This window comes from Lathamus discolor, chromosome 3 (genome assembly GCF_037157495.1).
Source record: "Lathamus discolor isolate bLatDis1 chromosome 3, bLatDis1.hap1, whole genome shotgun sequence".
Lineage (NCBI taxonomy): Eukaryota > Metazoa > Chordata > Aves > Psittaciformes > Psittacidae > Lathamus > Lathamus discolor.
The window spans coordinates 121,303,469-121,320,598 of NC_088886.1; the positions used below are offsets into that span (position 1 = coordinate 121,303,469).

The 17,130-nt window shown below is 46.5% G+C and overlaps 2 protein-coding genes across 2 annotated transcripts; both read left to right on the top strand.

Moving 5' to 3' along the window:
* Window positions 1–119: 119 nt before the first annotated feature.
* On the top strand, window positions 120–3,374 carry DBI (diazepam binding inhibitor, acyl-CoA binding protein). The gene is made up of 4 exons (XM_065671363.1): window positions 120–225; window positions 349–466; window positions 2,252–2,314; window positions 3,069–3,374. Exons 1-4 carry the CDS (start codon window positions 217–219, stop codon window positions 3,140–3,142), a joined length of 264 nt encoding a protein of 87 aa, XP_065527435.1. The 5' UTR covers window positions 120–216; the 3' UTR covers window positions 3,143–3,374.
* Window positions 3,375–11,220: 7,846 nt separating this feature from the next.
* TMEM37 (transmembrane protein 37) lies at window positions 11,221–16,127 on the top strand. Its single transcript, XM_065671355.1, has 2 exons — window positions 11,221–11,873; window positions 12,853–16,127. The coding sequence occupies exons 1-2, from the start codon at window positions 11,571–11,573 to the stop codon at window positions 13,423–13,425; spliced, it is 876 nt and encodes a 291-aa protein (XP_065527427.1). The 5' UTR covers window positions 11,221–11,570; the 3' UTR covers window positions 13,426–16,127.
* Window positions 16,128–17,130: the final 1,003 nt, after the last annotated feature.

A 17,130-nucleotide genomic window follows, 5' to 3' on the forward strand; every position in this document is an offset into this window, starting at 1 on the left:
CTTTGAACAGCACCCCGGCTCACCACCCATGCCGCGCCGCCTCCGCATTGGCCCTTTGCCTGCCTTCTCCCCGCCCCTGCTGAGCACCGATTGGCTCCGTGCCTCCCGTGGCGCTAGGATTGGCCAGCCAGTGCTCTGGCGAGGGGTGAGGCGGCCGAGCGGCGGGGGTGGAGTGCTCAGATTCTGGGGGGCTAGGAGCGTGCTGGACTTGTCGCTATGTCTGAGGTGCGGTGCCGGGCCAGGCCGGTGGGGAGTGCGGGGGGTGGAGGGTGTCTCCTCTCCCCGTGGTGGCAGCTGCAGCCTGCCGGTGCTCACCCCAGCCTCTCCCTGGGGCCTTTCTGTCTCTAGGCTGCGTTTCAGAAGGCTGCCGAGGAGGTGAAGCAGCTCAAGTCCCAGCCCACGGACCAGGAGATGCTCGACGTCTACAGCCTCTATAAGCAGGCTACGGTGGGCGACGTGAACACGGGTAGGTGCCGGTTCGCTCCCCCACCGGGCGGGGTGGTGGTGGCGGCGACGGCTGGGCAGCGCCGCCCCGCGACCCTCTTGGGCTCTGTGCTTGTTTTTGGGGCCCGGCTGGCGGGGGAGAGGCGGCTGAGGTCAGGGCTGAGCTGGAGGCACTCTGGGAGGCAAAACCTCTCCCCTGTTGCGTGCCTCGCTTCGCGCAGCCCCACGGGTGAGCCAAAATGACTCCGTACCGACTTGGCATAGATTTATATGCAGGCAGGCATAAGCTGACCCGATAAGGGTTTGAGCAACTTGTGGATTTTAGATTAACCCAGCTGCGGTCTTCTAAATCGTACAGCAACAGTCTGAGAATCGTTTCTGTTATTAGTTTTGTATGAATATTAGGTTTGGGGCTTTAGGAGTCCTCTATCATGAAGTAGCTGCTTAGGTTAAGGAATGCTGCCTGAATACAAACTCTTAGCAGTTAAACAGGCTTAAACAGCAAAGCAGACTATGTAAGTGCAGAACTGCAGTATGGGTTGGAGGGGGGCAGTTTGTTTAAACTGGATTGGCTGCTAAAAATAGTATTGGAAAGCCAAAACAGAAGAACCGAAGAAAGTTTTTATAGTAGCTGCAATTAAATACCATCTCTTGGAAAAATCGTAGCAGAAATATCTCTGCAGGTGCCTGTACAAACTCTCTCCTGCTACTTCTGTTACTACACTTCTGCCAGTGGCAGCTCAGCCTAGGAATAGTATTGAGAATGAAGTCTGTCTCTATTGACCTTGTGTAACGCTTGAGTGACTAGAATTAGAAAGGGGAAAAGGTCGCTTGTTTGGAGTGCTGGCCTCCTGACCCAATTGCTGGTGAAATTTATTGTGTGTTGCTTGGATTAAAAGCTGGCAGTGAAGTGTATGCGACCTTGCAGTCTCTTTCCCAAGATGGGCAGCATGGACCTTGGTTTTAAGATCTGATCCTTTCGATGTGGCTGGACCTTGGCATTATTAATGTTTTTCAAGGTGAAATGGTGCTCTGGAGCTGTTAATATACCAACGTTTCTGTAAGTTGCTGCATTCTTGTGAAGCAGTGGCTAACACAAATTGCTGGAAAATCAGTCTGTGTAAGAGTAAGCTAATATGATTCCTGTTGCAGAGAAGCAAAGCTGCCAACTAGCTCTGCAGGTCATATTGCCAAGGGTATTTTTGTGGCTAATGTCCAGTTCCATTTGTTAAGCCTAAGAATTGTCTTTAAGGAATCAGTCAGGAAGGGAAAACCCAGAGGGGACTTTACATGAAGGTAGTTAAAATTCAAAGCTGGTACCCCTAAATGACAGAACAAAATAAGACCTATATGTTAGAAACATACCATTAACTGCATGATAAGGGGTTCTAAGCTGTATGCTACTAGCTTTTGTTTTCATGTCTCTGTGTAAGAGACCTTAGGGCATTTCTGCTTTACTGTGGAGCTGATGTTCTTTAATTGGGTAGCTGTCACACAACAGTAGTCTCTTCAGAAAGTAGAATAAAACCAAATCACACCATTGCTGTCTTAAGGCAACTGGAAAATATCTCCGTTGCTACCAGTAGCATTACAACAGGTTCCCTTGAGGTGATCTCCTAACCACAGGTTAGTAAGTAATAGCTGCAAAGACCAATTGTTGTATTTTATCTTAGTTAAGAGCTAAATAGCCTTCAGGAAAGGAGTGGGTACTACACTACAGTAGTAGTGTAGTGTGGTACCTACTACAGTACCTACACCCAGACCACACAAACTAATTCTTCTCTGTTGCTTATCGTGTCTCTTTCAGACCGCCCTGGCATGCTGGACTTCAAAGGCAAAGCAAAGTGGGATGCCTGGAATGCATTGAAAGGTAAGTGTCTGCTTAAAAATGAAAAATAAGTAAATAAAGTCACAGGCAAACTAATCAGAAAAGGTGTATGTGGTTCAGCAAGAAAAACAAATAGCATTGCCTTATCAGACAAGAGTTCTGGAAGTTCAGAATGCTGTGGTAATAAAGTCTTTTGACTACCTCTACAAGGCAGGAGTAATCCTGAAAAATGTAGCATGTGTGAAAGGGATTTAAGGTGCAAAATGCCCAGCTGGCCCAAGATGTTACCCAAAGGAGAACTGCCACAGCAGCAGAAACCCAAATCTGTTTTCCAAGTCCCAGCCTAGTACCCCAGAGACCAAGCTATCCACCCAGTTGTTTCTTTTAAAGCTTTCCTAACAGGAAAGGTTTGCAGCCTCCTAAGAGGAGGTTGCAGCTGTGCTCTCCTGTAAATGAGGAGCCAAACAAGTGGTCTTATCTCTGAAAATGGGATTTTTCTGGTGTTTTAAGGGCTACATCTAAATGCAGCCAAAGCTGACTGAATAGCTGTCCTGTAATAATTGTGAATGGAGTTAATAAAACTAAACACTGTTACTGTCTGTATAAATATAACTTTGCTTTGAAACACTGTTTCTTCATGACTGCTGAATACATTTATTTAAAACTAATACTAGAGTTGTAGTGAAGTGACCTTCTTGGCTCCTTTGCACTCTGGTAGCATGTGGTTACGTGCTATAGCAAGGAATTGTGACTTGCATATGAAGGTATCTGACTGCTCCTGTCTTCTGTCCTTCAGGAATGTCCAAAGAAGATGCAATGAAAGCCTACATAGCAAAAGTGGAAGAGCTAAAAGGCAAATATGGCATCTGAGGACTGGATATAGCAGCAACTTGCACATGAAACATGAAACATGCCTTATTTCTAATACTGTGGAAAAATGGTTTCTGAGAATAATGAGTAATTTTAAATACCTAGTATATTGTAGTCGGTTACACTCATGCCTGTAGTTCAGGGGAAGCTGTGTACCCACCTAATGTACTGACACGGTATAAATTCCTTCTGGGAACAAAATGGAACTCATTAAAGTGCATTTGGTACTTTAGCCGTTGTGATGGTCATCCCTCAATTGCCATCCGTGTTGCAGCTGCCGAAGGCCCTTTGCAAGGCGCAAGCCAGCCTCTCCAGTCGTTATGCCACTAGAGGGGGCTCAGTAATCTGTTTCGTGCAACACACAGCACCCAAACCAACCCGGTGATGCCTGATCCTGCTTCGGCTCATTTCTCGCGTAGATGAGTGGTGACCCACAAAACCTGGAGCACCCCGAAGATTATTGTGAAAAGGCTAGGTCTGGTGCTGTGTGTACTAAAACAAGATGCTTGATATTGGTTGCCTGGGACTTTCAGAGGTTCACTCAACAATTGCCAAATAATCTTTCATAAACACTTCTCAGAGGTATTATTTCCCAACAACAATGTTAGGCTTCTGCAGAGAAGGCAAACACTTGGCAGCTGAACATAAAACCTTTGTAAAAGAAAAGGCTCTGCAGAGAGCAGTGTCGATGCCCTTGATACTTTGCTGCTGTAAATAGAGAGTACTGGTGTTGCCATATGCTGAGGATGCAGTGAGGAGCGAATCAGCTGTATATAGGCTGGCTTAACACTAGCAAGGCTGCTCAAACAGGAAGTCTTACAGTCGCCATCAACAAGTTTTACTACAAAGCCTGCAGTTGAGACCACCTCTAGTAGGTGTTTACCTGTTTTGGTCTTCCTTGTATGGTCTCTTGGAGCTGCTGATGCAGAAAAGGGAGACTTTGCTTTTAAAATGTGATGTTGAACTATTCCAGGATAGAGCAGATGAGAATCAAGTCTCAGATTTTCACAGGAATAAGGCATTCTAATTCCAGCTGTACTGGTTAGCCTCTGAACAAGTGAGGGCTTCAAATGAAATGGTCTTCAGATAAGCACTTGATTTATAGAAATACATAGGGATGAAACATATTGTTACATATCTGCTTAGATAAATACATAGTTCTGTACTAGGTTACACAGGATTTGCTGTGTGTGGTATCTAACTTGTACTTTCTTATGCCACCGGTAGGAAATGGAGAGATAAGTTCATCTCACATGCTTTCAAAAATTATAAATCCCTCCCTTTGCTACTTTTAATGGGAAATGTTCTTGGAGCTACTCGCTCATCCTTAAAAATTTGTTACAATAAAGAAGGGTTTGTTCCCTGTTCTCATAAGGAGAAAGGTGGTTTATTCTTGTTCTTCTGGGTAAGTAATGTAAGTATTTGTGGTTGGCTTATTTTCCCCTTTTTTATATCTGTTAGTTATTTGAGATTGTGTTGATTACATTCACCTTGCTAAAGAGCGGTAAAAGCAGATGTTCAGTGTGAGAGATCATTTTAGTTCTTTGCCAGCCCTAAATTCTGCAGCCAGCTCCTTTTTCACAGCTGTGTTTTGTGAAGCTGTTTATCCATGGAGGATTCTGCCAGCCTGTAGCAGACTGTAGCTTATACTGGCAAATGCTTCCCCTTCTCTTGTTTCCTGGAAGCTGATACACTGTGAGTGTGCTGTGCTTTGCTAAGATGCCTTCTGTCAAAACTGGTGTTTTCAGAATTTTTGGTTGCTAAAGCAGTGGAATTGGATTCTGTTTAAAGAGTGGTCTAGGAGTAGCAAGTTCTATATTCTGGTCCTCATTTGGCTTTATTTCCCCTGTGAGACTTAAGTAATTGTTACAGTGCTGTTTTCTCATGCCCATCTGGCGTTAGGAAAACATCACTATCTACCCAGTACTAATCCTAGAGTGGCCTTGGCCAGGCTGTTACACATTGTCTTGTACTTAAATAATGCTGTTATTATTTAATTATCACTGCTATAATATGTCTATAGCAGAGACTGAGAGGTCTACCTTGGATGTCCTTACTCAGGTACTTTTACTGTAGTAACACCTTTCTCCTGCTTGCAGCTTCACCTTTCTTAGGAAAGTAACAGCAGTAGTTTCACTAGGTAGCTTACCCTTTGGCAATGAATCTACCCTTAAGCTGTCAACTGGGCACCTCAAGAGTAAGCTGAAAAATTCATGTTGTGGAAGTAAGAGCTATGCAGTAAGAGACTGTATGAAAGGCACTAAGGCAGAGACAAAGGTACTGATATCTGCACAGTGTTCATGATGAGAAGCAGCAGCACGCAAATTGGCTGCACAGCTATTAACTGTGGGTACTGCCACTGCAGGGGAAATGTTGGAAAAGACAACTCAGGGGGGCTGATTGTGTAGCAGCAGGATGAATGTCTATAAGCAGATGGGATGTTGGACTGTCTGGAAATGTTGTTGACTTCCTGACCACGCAGTGCTTGCTAGTATGAGTGTGAGACTCCTGGGTTGCATAAATAGCACTTTGGCTATTTAGTGATGCTAGGGGAACGGTGGTTTAAGGACATCTGCGAACAGGTTTGTAGGTAGAGGTAACTGCCTCTAATAAACTTTATCACTTTATTAAAGTGGTAAAAATAGACAACCATTAAGGTGTACAGCCTCAGCATTTGAAACAAAAGTGGCAAGCCTCAAACCAAAATACGACTTCAGAACCATTGCTCTGTCTGCAGTAAAGGCCTCTTGATTGAGGAACAGATGCTTTTGATGGCAGGGCAGTGCTGCAAAACGGGATTGTTCTGACACCCATTCAGGGAGTTGTTATTTCCTCTGTATTCTCAAAGAAAGACCAGCAACATCCTGATCCTTGCAGTTCTTGCGAAGGGGAAGAGACGTGCGCTGAAACAAGCGCAACACAGAGGAGGTCAGAGGCCAGCTGGCATGTGTGCGCTCGGGTCTGGTTTGCTGACTTAGCTTAGTGTGCAGGATGGAATATGGACTTTGGATACGCAATAATAAATGTTAACTTACTTGTCTGATAAGACAGTGTTCCTTCTATCATGTTTCTGCTATTAGTTCTTGGACAGAGAAACTAGTTGGTTAGCACCCGGTGTGATTAGGGATAAGCTGTAAAGGGGATGTTGTTTTCCTTAGGTTTTGGTTGCTCTTAGCAAACATACGTGAAGGTGCAACTCTTCCAGCACAGATATAACAAATCACTACTGGTGTGCTGCTTAAGGCCCATAACGTCACAGAGTTGAAAAGTCTGGTTTTTGTGTTCAACTAAAAAGCATTCCCTGGCTGACTGCAGTGTGCACCTCTTTCTGTCACAATTCTTCAGTCCTCATCTGGAGTGATCTTGTTTCACAATGCAAGTATTTTAACCTTTGAACTTATTTGACTGTGATGATACTGCTAAAAATAAATGACAATTTTATTTGCTGCTGTTTAAAATATTTGCTCTGTTCCCTGAGTGAGTGTTCAGAGCAAACAGTATTGGGCAATAACACTTTGGGTCAACTAGCCATTCGAGCTTGGTGACTATGCATCTGAGCCATCTTATGGGTTTGGTGGGATTAAATATAAATTGGGAGAGACCAAAAAATATGTATGTCTATTTTGGCTTGACTAAATTCCTGAATAGCACAGCTGGCACCTAAAAAGGGTTATTTAGTCTTACAAAGTGTCGAAGCTGCTTAGAGGTTAAGATAAGTTGGTATGACACAGACATAACAAACTTGAGAGTTGCAATAATAAACTCAGAAGTGTAAAAGTTGGTAGAATCAAACAAAAGTTAGAATCTGATTATTTTTTTCCTTCTGCCCACAAGTATGTAAGCTATCCTCAGGCTCACGTAACTGCTCTATAAATTAGCCAATCTTCAGCTGCTCATTTAAAGTGCAAATATAACAGTAATCCATTCTAGGCATGAGTCTTGTCATTTATAGAATGATCTTATATTTCCTCTAGAACTAGCGCATCTACGGAAGTTAAACGCAGCTTACGTTGCTTGGCTAATGCAGCCAGAGAGACATCTTGTTTGTCTCCAGCACAGTGTGCAAGGCACTGACTCGTACCATGTTCCCCAAAAGGCTAAGATAGATGGATGTCACCTGCTCCTAACAAACACCACTTGTGAATGAGTTCTGAATCTGAAAGGTAACATACTTGGTATTTCTAAATCTGAGTATTTAGCTGCATTGGTCTGCTTTTTACTGAGAGAAGAAATGTATCTCTGACAGCAGAGAAACTGAATAATGTGATTTCACCCAGCTTATGCACTATTGAAATACTTATCCCAATTTTTCCAGTAGTGCTAAAAGGGCTAGAGTTTTATTTTTTGTAGTGAATTTATATTTCAAAGCATCACTTTGTCTCAATGGACAGATGCGAATACTTTGAGGGGTGTTCTAAGCCAGCATGACTATTACCAGAGGTCCCTGAACAGAGCTGAATCCAAAGCAGCGTGAGTGAGCAAGCACCCGACGTTGGTCCTCTGCAACATGCTGCTGAGGTAGTCCAGAAACTGATCAGAAGTGAAGAAACAATTTTTCCAGGATACAAATTGCATTCCTTTAAACCTCTTCTTCTGCTTAAAGTCTCTTCTTATTCTTTGCATTTATTGGGGTAGGGCTTGAAGTCACTGTAATGGACCAGCACGTTACTGGCATGTTTCTAACCCAGCTATGAGTGCTTTAACAGGTACTGTTTGATCTGGATGAAAAACAGGATCCTAGACCTTGGTGGTGGATGTTCTCGCTACATCCAGCAGGGAGTGGGAGAACCTGGGACTGCAGGTGAACGTGGTGGCCTCTGACTGGGTAAGGAGTCTGCTTCCAGTGGCACAGGAGAGGTGTCCAGGCAGGGGGCAAAGTGAAACCATCTGGCCCAGGAGCTCTCTCCTCTTCACGTGCTTAACTGCTTCTCTTTTATGTGCTGGGAGGAGGCAGCTGTCCACTTGGCTTCAGTAACTTGCAGTGGTGAGAGGAAAATCATGACCTGAAGTAGTTGTGATAGGGGGTTGGTCTGAGCTATACGGGCCTGGGATAACCCCAGCTCCCGTTGTTACACGTGCTGCCTTGAGCAATTGCTGAATTTTTGCCCCATTCCAAGAAGCTCTGTTTGAGCCCAGCTAGACTGAACCAAGCAGAGCTGAATGCAGTCTCTTTAGCTTGGATTTCTGCCAGGAAAAAGAAAAAAAAAAAAGGAAAATAAAAATCAGTAAAAGCAGTGACACGAGGCAGCTCGTCTCATCCTTCTTCCTTATAACATTTTCTACATGCTCTCTTTTTGAGGAAGACACAAAGAAAATCATTTTGTCCCTCATATAGGTTTTGGGCATCTTCCAAAGTCTCAAGTCTGAGATACTGGAGATCTATTTGTCTCCAAGATCTAGTCAACTTCTGTTTTGAAAGACGAAATAGGGATTTGACAAAGATGAGGGCTTCAGTGCGTAGCCAGATCAGTTGCTATGCCAAGAGTTGAAGAGATGACCAGAAAGAATTTTATTCAACAGAAAAATGCATTTAGAGATGTAACCAGTTTCAAGACTAGATGAATGCAGTTCTGTGGTGTTCGGGCACTGGTGTTTGCTTTACCTTGAAGTGAAATACTCCTTTAGGTAACTGTTCCCTAAGCCCCTGGTGATACTCAGGCTTCTGTCCTGAACCTTATTCAGGCTTCTGCAGGAGAAAAGCTGGAATAGGTTCTGCAGTGTTAAACTTCTCATACCTTTAAATGAACCAGATAAAATTGTCCCCATGTTTTACAACAGTCTCTGATAATTTCCATTATTTATGAACACATTTCCCTGAAAACTTTCTGTCCAGGGATAGGATGTGAAATACCCACTTAAACAATGGAGAACAGGGACTTTCTGAACAAAATAATGAAACTGGCAATATACCAAGAACTCAACAGAGTTGAACCAAAAATACTTTTGAAGTACTTTAAAGGTCACTTACTGTGTTGTTGTGACGTAGGTAATGTATTTTTCAGGGGAGGGGGGAAACCAAAACAAACTTTTTTTTTCTCTTAAAGCACTGAGCTCTTTCAACTGTAAGACACTGATTTTCACAAATGATTTTCCAAAATAGCAACCTTGAGGCACTTTCCCACAATTCATCTTTTCAAGCAACTTTATTGGGTTTTTTTAACCTTGAAAAGACAGAGCTTGCCTTGTTTTGTTGTGAGACAATGAAGATAAACTCCTTTCCCTTTGAAAAAAGGGTGCACAGTTCTAGCAGGCTTCCTAAATCCAGACACCTTTACTAGGAGGCAAAGCAACAGCAGAAACTAAGTGCTAATAAACTGTTACTGTCTGATTTACACAACTGTTACAATCGTCCTGGGTGACTTCAGCAAAGAGTGAATCTGAAAGTACCAATTCAACACTGCTATTGATTACAGGTCAAGTTTAATTCTGGTGTATATTTTGTATTTGGGAAAAGTAAATTAAATTAAATACAAAATATTAAAGCAATTTTGTATTTGCAGCAAAAGTACCATCCCCAAACCACCCTTTTCCTCAATAACCCAGCTTAGCAGAAAACTCTGTATCTACTAAAGAATCCAAGTAGGACAGGGAGCAGTTTTGGTTTCAAAAGTAACCACTGTAAGTTCCTCATTGGACAAAGCAAATGTGTTTGCTCATCTGAGCCTTACCACTGGCTCTTACAGGAAGAAGAAACATCTTGTTCAGTGGGAGATACCTCACTATTAAAATGTTATTTTTCTTTAATTGCTAAAGTCATTGGTATGACTCCTGTTTAAAGCAGATCTATGCATAATGATTTTGCTAACTGAGGGCCTTACCTAATGCATTGCAGGACTGAGCCTGTGTTACAGAAAGTGTAAATCATGTGAGGGTTTTGCCAGATAAGAGTCGGTGTATTTTGTCTGGCCGGAGCCTGCGTTTGCTTGGTACGGTTAAGTGCAAGCAGCATTTGTCCAGCTTGTGCAGCACATGAGACAAGACTTCCTCGTGGGTTCTGAGCAAAAAAAAACCCCATAAATATCATTACATTTGGAAGTGGAAGGATGCAATAGCAAATTGATGTGAACAGCCTGAACACTGCAATATGGAAATGCTGTTTAACCTGTGGAGTCCCAGATGTTCATAAAGCTATTCTATCATCTGATGAACCTAAAATGAAAGGGATTTGGCAAAGCATCAAGTTTGCTAGCTTGGATAACATGTTCAGGAAACAAAAAATGTTGCAGACCACAAACCCTGCACAGAAGTTTTAACAACAGACCTTGCAAAAATTTGCCATGTCTTGCAAAAGCAGAAAAACCCCAATTCAGTGTTTGATAGAAATATAATCTAATAAGGTATACAGCGGAGACCATCGACAATTGAACCACAGATTTTGCGTGAAGAGGGAAAAAGAAAGGTCAATGTATCACCATATGCTCTGTATGAAAACTGAAGTAAACATGTTTTGCAGAGCTCTCACTCTTACCAGAAGTAGTGTTACAGAAAACATCCCCAGCCAAATCATAGCAGACACACGTGTATTTTTAAAGGAAACACAGAAAGCCCTCGTGAAACTGTGCAGAGATTAACATAAGGAGCCAATCTGTGTAGACAACTGATTTGTTCAGAAATGGAAGCTGGAAGAAAGGTGAAGTTATGGTAACTTCTACCAGCCCGTGCTGGAGAAGGAGATCCTTCCAGCTCTGTTCAGCCGGAGAGGGAATGGTCGAATTCTGATCCTGGCTATGTACGAGGGAGGCCCAGAACAACAACCTGTGCGTCTGTCCGCTGGACCCTGTGGAGCTGTTACAGACCTCTCGCTGGAACTGAAATCAGAATTTGGCAGTAGAACACGAGTTTCTGATGACACAGCAGAACCCAGCTTCCTTGGGCTTTCTTTTGTAAGCTGTTTCTGACCGAAAAAAAAGTAAAGCAATTAGTAATTCATTAGAAGATGGCAAAACACGAGCGAGAAAAAGATCAAGGACATAGAACTTTACGAGCAGAAACTTTTTTGCTGACGGTACACGTAGAGATACGTAAGGTTAAGTACGCCGGTACCAGATAAGAGTGCGCACACAGCGCAAGGTGAGCAGCTCACAGCAAAGACAGCCTGTGTTCGAATGTGCTTCGGCGGCACAACAGCGGGATCAGATCCTGCGGGGGCGCAGGAGGGGTAGAGCAGGATGGCGTGTTACTGTGTCCACTGGAGCGCCTGGGTATCCTCGCACCGCACCGCTCCGGAGCGGGGCAGCGGGTCTCCTTAGGGGCGCGCTTCCGGTGAAGGGCAGCACCCGCCGCCCAGCGGGCTGCACACAGACACGGGCTGTGCGCCCCGGAGCAGGGCAAGCAGGTCTAGGGCTCGTGCCCCGTCCCATGCCGGCCTGGCATCGGGCCGAGAAACAAACCTGGAGCTCTCCGGCAGCCGGTGACACACGGGCAGGGGATGCGGCTGCTGCCCGGACACCTTCTCCCAGGGCAGCCGTGCTCCAGACCTGGCCGGGACGAGCCTGTGCCTCGGGCCAGGGCAGCGCTGCCTTCCCTGCTATGGGCCCGGCCCGGCTCCGCCCGTCGGGGCCGCGGTGCTGATTCAGCTGCGGGAGGGCCCGGAGGGTGCCGCGGCCCCGCGGGCGGGGCGGGAGTGGGGGTGGCTGGCTGCCCACTGCCCTCCGGGGACATAAAAACCGGCGGCCGGAGCCCGCCCGCGTCTTCCGGCTCTGGCGGCACCATGACCGCCATCGGGGCGCAGGTACGTCTCTCCCTGCTCCCGCCGCCGGGGCAGCGCCGGGGAAGGGGGGCTCGGGGAAGGCTCCTCCGGGTACCGAGGCTGCCCATCGCGGGGCAGCTGCTGCGGCTCGTCCCTGCGCGGCTGGGCACGCCGCGGCCCTTCCTGGAGCTGCGGGGCGCAGCCGGCACGTCCCGGGCTTTCCCCAGACGGGCAGCAGCTCCCTAGGTCCGCAGCTCCCTCCTCGTCTCCGGCGGGGCTGCAGCCGTGCCCGCAGCCGTGCCCGCAGCCGGCTCCCTGAGCACCACCGCCTGCGGCGCAGAGCTGGAGGGCGCTGCGGGGTGCTTGGCTCGGCGTTTAAGATCTCGGGTACTCTTGGAGGGGTTCGGTGAGGAAGCGCTGTGCGTTGCCCTAGCAGGTCCTCAGTGGGTGCATCTGGACAGCCCAGCCCCGGGCAAAGCCGAACCGTACCGCCGATGGGTGAGGAGCCGGGTCCGGGCCCCGGCTGCCCCTGGCAAGGGGGGAAGAAAGGAGAGCCCGGCTGGCGGCAGCCCGAAATGGCTGTGGGGAAAAAAGGGCAGTGCTGGTAACTGGGTGCTCCCCTCTTCTCCGCCCCGCTTCTGTCTCCTCTGCCGGCCATCCGTCGGCTCCATTCTCCCAGGGGCCGGTGGTTTCCTCCAGCCTTGCCAGAGCAGGAGGCTGTGCGGTGGGGGCCGCGGGGCTGGTATCCTGCTCAGCCCACAGCCTTTGTGATCCTGAGCCCGGGCCTTGATGTGGAAGCGTTCATTGTTCATGCAGCAGGGGAACCGGGAGAGCTTCACCCACCCTTCCTTTCTCCTAGGTACAGTCTGTGACTGCATCACCTTACCCCGTGAGAAGGGGGTTGATGTACACAAGCAGATCTTTTCAAGTACTGAAGTCCCATAGCTTTGTACCTCTGGTTTCATTTCACCCTTAAGTAGTGCTATTAACCCAGGCTTTATTTTCCCCACTACCCTTTAAGGCACAGAGGCTGCTGGCACACCGGAGACCGCAGAAATCCTTCTTTGAGACACTCATCAGGAGCCTGATCATCTTGTGCGTGGCAATAGCAGTGGTCTTGTCATCCATCTCTGTCTGCGATGGCCGCTGGCTCTTTGCAAAGGGGCAGCTCTTCGGACTGTGGCACTTCTGCACCGTTAGCAACGGCAGTGTCCTGAAGTGTGTCACTGACCTCAGCCTGGCCGAGGTGGAGGGGCTGAGCATGGGGGTGATTCCTGTCAGGAGCATGGTGTCCTTTGCTGTTGTGGTTGCCATATTTGGCCTGGAGCTGCTGATGGTGTCCCAGGTCTGTGAGGATGCCAGTGCAAGGCGGAAGTGGTCAATGGGCTCAGTTCTCATCCTTGCCTCATTTTTGCTGTCAGCCACCGGTGTCCTGAGCTTCTCCATCCTTGTGAAGGATCACCTCACCTTCACGGGCTTCACACTGACATACTGGTGCGAGTTCATTGCTGCCTTTCTCTTCTTCCTTAACGGGATCAGCGGACTTCACATCAACAGCCTCACACACCCCAGGAACAGGGTAGGCAAGATCTAGGTGCAAAGGGTGTACCTCCACCTTTGTGTAATCAGCTTTGCCAATGAGACTGGAAAAAGAGTTTCTAATGAAGCTTGAAAAGGACAGCATGTCTTAAATTGTGTGCAAGGTGGGGAAGCATGAGTCACTCTTGATGTCTGTAGAAGACTTACCCACCCACTGGTCAGCGTGAAGGGCTGCACAACAGGAGCAAAGCAGACTGGGACTGACTGCTGCAGTGCAGTTTGTGGAAGAGTGGATTAAAAGAGGGTGTTCTGTCAAACATGTGGAGGGGTAGCAGTCTGTGATCTACACACACAGGCTATTTTGAGGCTTACACGAAGCCTGTACTCTTATCGGTTTGGTCTTGTTATGATTCCCCTGTACTCTGGAGCCTGTGAATAGTGACATAACTTTGGTGTGTGTCGTGGCTCTGCTCTGCCTTGGCGACAGATGATTTGTGGCTGGCCATGCTCAGTGGCATGGAGTATTGAAAATCTCAACTGGATCTCACTCCTCCACTTCTGTTTCAAAAGAGAAGGCACACATGATTGATCTGGTTACTCATTTTGTGTGTCTGCTGGCATGTTCCCTGTATCTGACCTGTTTTTCTGGGACAGGTCTGACAGGGGCAGAGAGATGTAGCTGTCCTGGGGCCAAGGGCAGTCTCTGGGTGTGATGCAGGTGTAGAAGGAAGGATTTTGATGCATTCATTGGGCAGCAGTGTATGTTCCTGTGCTCACATCCTCTACTCACTGTCACCACTCCTCTGCCATGCTTGTAGGATGTGTGCCAATAGGTCACCCAAACTGGCTCCCTTTGCCCTTGCAGAGTTCACTATAATGGACTGCTGCTCTTCCTGGTTTCCTTTTTGTCCACTTGGGAGAAAAGGGACAAGCTCTGCAGGGCTTTAGGTGGGTGTTGTGGCTGGGCAGACCATGCTGAGAGCATCAAACCTTCTAGGCTGTGTTTTGGTTGTCGGGGCTCCCTGCTTGGGCAATAGGAAATCTCATCCTGGAGCTGAGCCTCCTGTAGCATTTCTTCTAGGAGGTGAAAGCTCTAAATCCTTGTGACCAAAGTCCCACTCTTCCCCTGAGTAACAGTGGGCCTGGGAGGAGAAGGAGCCCATGACAGCAGCTCTAATCTGTCACAGCTGGTGGAAACACAAGAAGTCTTGGTCAAAATTGCATTAAGGCAGGTTCTCCTCCTGCCAATGCCTGAATTGAGATCTCTGAAATTGATGCAGCTTTGAAGTTCCCCATGGTGTCTGATGTAAAAAGAGAGACCTCAGCAGGAGACCCCAGGGGCTGGTTACCCTACTATGTATATCCTCCTGTCTTGCATACAGCACTCTGTTGCCTGCCAGTGATAATGTCTTCAGAGTATTTCAGGGTTTCTGGTTTAAGCTTGTATTGTATCCACTGGTAACTTCGCTTGTATTTGTGTTTTAGGATAAATGTTTCTACATGTTTCATTGCTGTAGCTTGTCTGATAGCTGTTGAGCAAGGTTTTCATTTCCTGTGCAGCAAGTTCGACAATTTTTCACCTGAAACAAAAGCATCATAGCACCAAGGCCAAGAAAGCTGTGAAAGTGAGCCACGAGTAAACAGATTTGTCTTTGAAAGCTGAGAATCTGAAGTCCTGCCTAAGCATACATCTGCACTTGCCGGATGGGCTCCTGTGAACTTGGTTGCCTTCATGAGGACAGTCTCCATTCCTTCTCAGATCTCCATAACTTTTAAAGACAATACTCCTATGCCTGTTTCATGATGCAGTTTCAGACCAGGCTTGCTCTGGACACTGTCACTTGTGCTTTTGCACATGAATCTGCCCTTCTTCCTGGTGAGATAATGCACAGAGCTGTGCTACCCAGCCAGCTTCTGAAGCTCTTGCAATGGCTGGGGCTTTGTTAGGCTTTCTTGACCTGCTTTTAAGGACAAGGACTTGTGCCCTTCACCTGCCTCTGGAAAACTGCACTGTGATTGTGTTTCTGTGAAGGTGCTTGTGATTTGTTGAATTGCACTGTTCAAGATGTGCTAGTGGGCTGAACGTGTACATGTTAGTGTGAACAGTGCTGCTGAATTTAGCAGAGCCACTCATCCTGGAGGGAGTCTGCAAATTCTGGTCCCAAACTGTTGCACTGTGGAGTTACTAGGTGGTGTAGAGTGCCTTAACTAATAACTCAGTTGTGGTGCCTAACGGTGCCTACGCCAGGCAAGACAGTTCACCTACCAAAGGTTAAGAGTGTCCATGGCTTGTCTAGAAAAGTGGGTGTAACCTCAGAGTGCCTTCTTGCTGACATCCAAAACCGGAAATCAATTCTTCACTTGCTAGCAGGAGGGCAGTACCCTGACTCTATCCCAGTCTGGTGCCTCCCACTCCGGTTAGAAGGAAGCAGTGAAACTGGCCACTGGGTTCACCCAAGACTTGGTGCAATTATGAATGATTTTAGTATGCCCTCTGCTAGCCGAAGGAGAGCCCTTTTGTTAGGGGTAGGGAATCCTCTAGGGAAAACACAGTAACCTTTTTCCAACTGTTTTTGTATAGTACTGCTTGACTTACTAATGCTGGGAGAAGATCTGTTTTGATAGCTAAATTCATTGTCTCGGATATATCCTCATATAAAGCAGCCTGTGCAGCAATGGGTTCATTTTCTGAAGCCTGTGGAAGTGTCAAGCAATATTCCTGAACTTTGTTAAATAAATTTCTTTGAAATAAGAGAACTGTAATTCTTTCTTTTTATATTTAGATACTGGGGTGCAGATTTAAGGGTATGAGTGGAGTTTACATAATCTCCCAGCTGCCATTCTATGTGTTTACCCAGGTAGACAATGAAGAAATGACTGCATGGTGCTTTGCTGATCTCTGACCAAGGGAGCTGTGGCTGCTGCACACTCCCCTCTCCTTCCCCCTCCAGAGTGTCCACACCAATCCAAGGAGCCAGATTTGCTTTCTTGCCTTGCAAAACAAGATGGGCAGTCAGCTGTGCTGCTCCATGGGAATTGCAGATAACCTTGCAGGATCTTAATGATTTCCTGTTGTTGCATGTGCTCTGTTTACCAGCTAAAGAGCTCTGTCCTTCACCTCCCTTTTCCCACACTGCACCCTGTGTCTGAAGCATCCTTTCTCTTTTCCCCAGCTCTGCTTGTTTGGCCTGCAGAAGTGGTATATGAGTAAAAATGTGCTTACACAGTTTTTTTCTCAAGCTCATTGTACTAGGAGGCTTAGTTAAATGTCAGGAAAACATTTCCATTCTTCACCACTGAAATAGTTTATGTAATCTCAAGTAAATTAATTAGCACCTGGTGTTCTCTTTCTGATGGGAGAGGTTGTTGGCCTGTCTCAGATGGTTTAATATCTCTTAAAAGCAGGATAATGAATGTCACCTCTTGTTAATGAGCTGTTTAGACTTACTCAGTTACCAACTTTAATTGGAAGCTTGTGCACAAACCATTGCTTGCAATAAGAGGGAAATAACAGTACATGGCATGCTAGCTAGAGAAATATACTGGACTGTTACTGGCATGTTTAAGTCTACAGTACCTTCATCAGCTGTGCGTGGAAGGACATCTGGTCTGGGGGTTGAGTCTTGCTTGCTTTTGTGAGTCAGGAAAAGGTGATGAACAGAGGATGAGTGTCTTCACCTGCCTTCTTTTTCCCTCTGCTGGGGTTTATGTAAGCAGGTAATGGCCCTTCCTAATCTTTCATGTCGGCTTGAACGCCTAA

Bases quoted from the DNA above. Each gene is read 5' to 3' on its own strand.
- DBI (XM_065671363.1), top strand. The intron at 467-2,251 runs GTAGGTGCCGGT...TGTCTCTTTCAG, and splicing joins GGTGGGCGACGTGAACACGG to ACCGCCCTGGCATGCTGGAC. The intron at 2,315-3,068 runs GTAAGTGTCTGC...TCTGTCCTTCAG, and splicing joins TGCCTGGAATGCATTGAAAG to GAATGTCCAAAGAAGATGCA.
- TMEM37 (XM_065671355.1), top strand. From the start codon at position 11,571: ATGCGGCTGCTGCCCGGACACCTTCTCCCAGGGCAGCCGTGCTCCAGA. The intron at 11,874-12,852 runs GTACGTCTCTCC...CTACCCTTTAAG, and splicing joins TGACCGCCATCGGGGCGCAG to GCACAGAGGCTGCTGGCACA.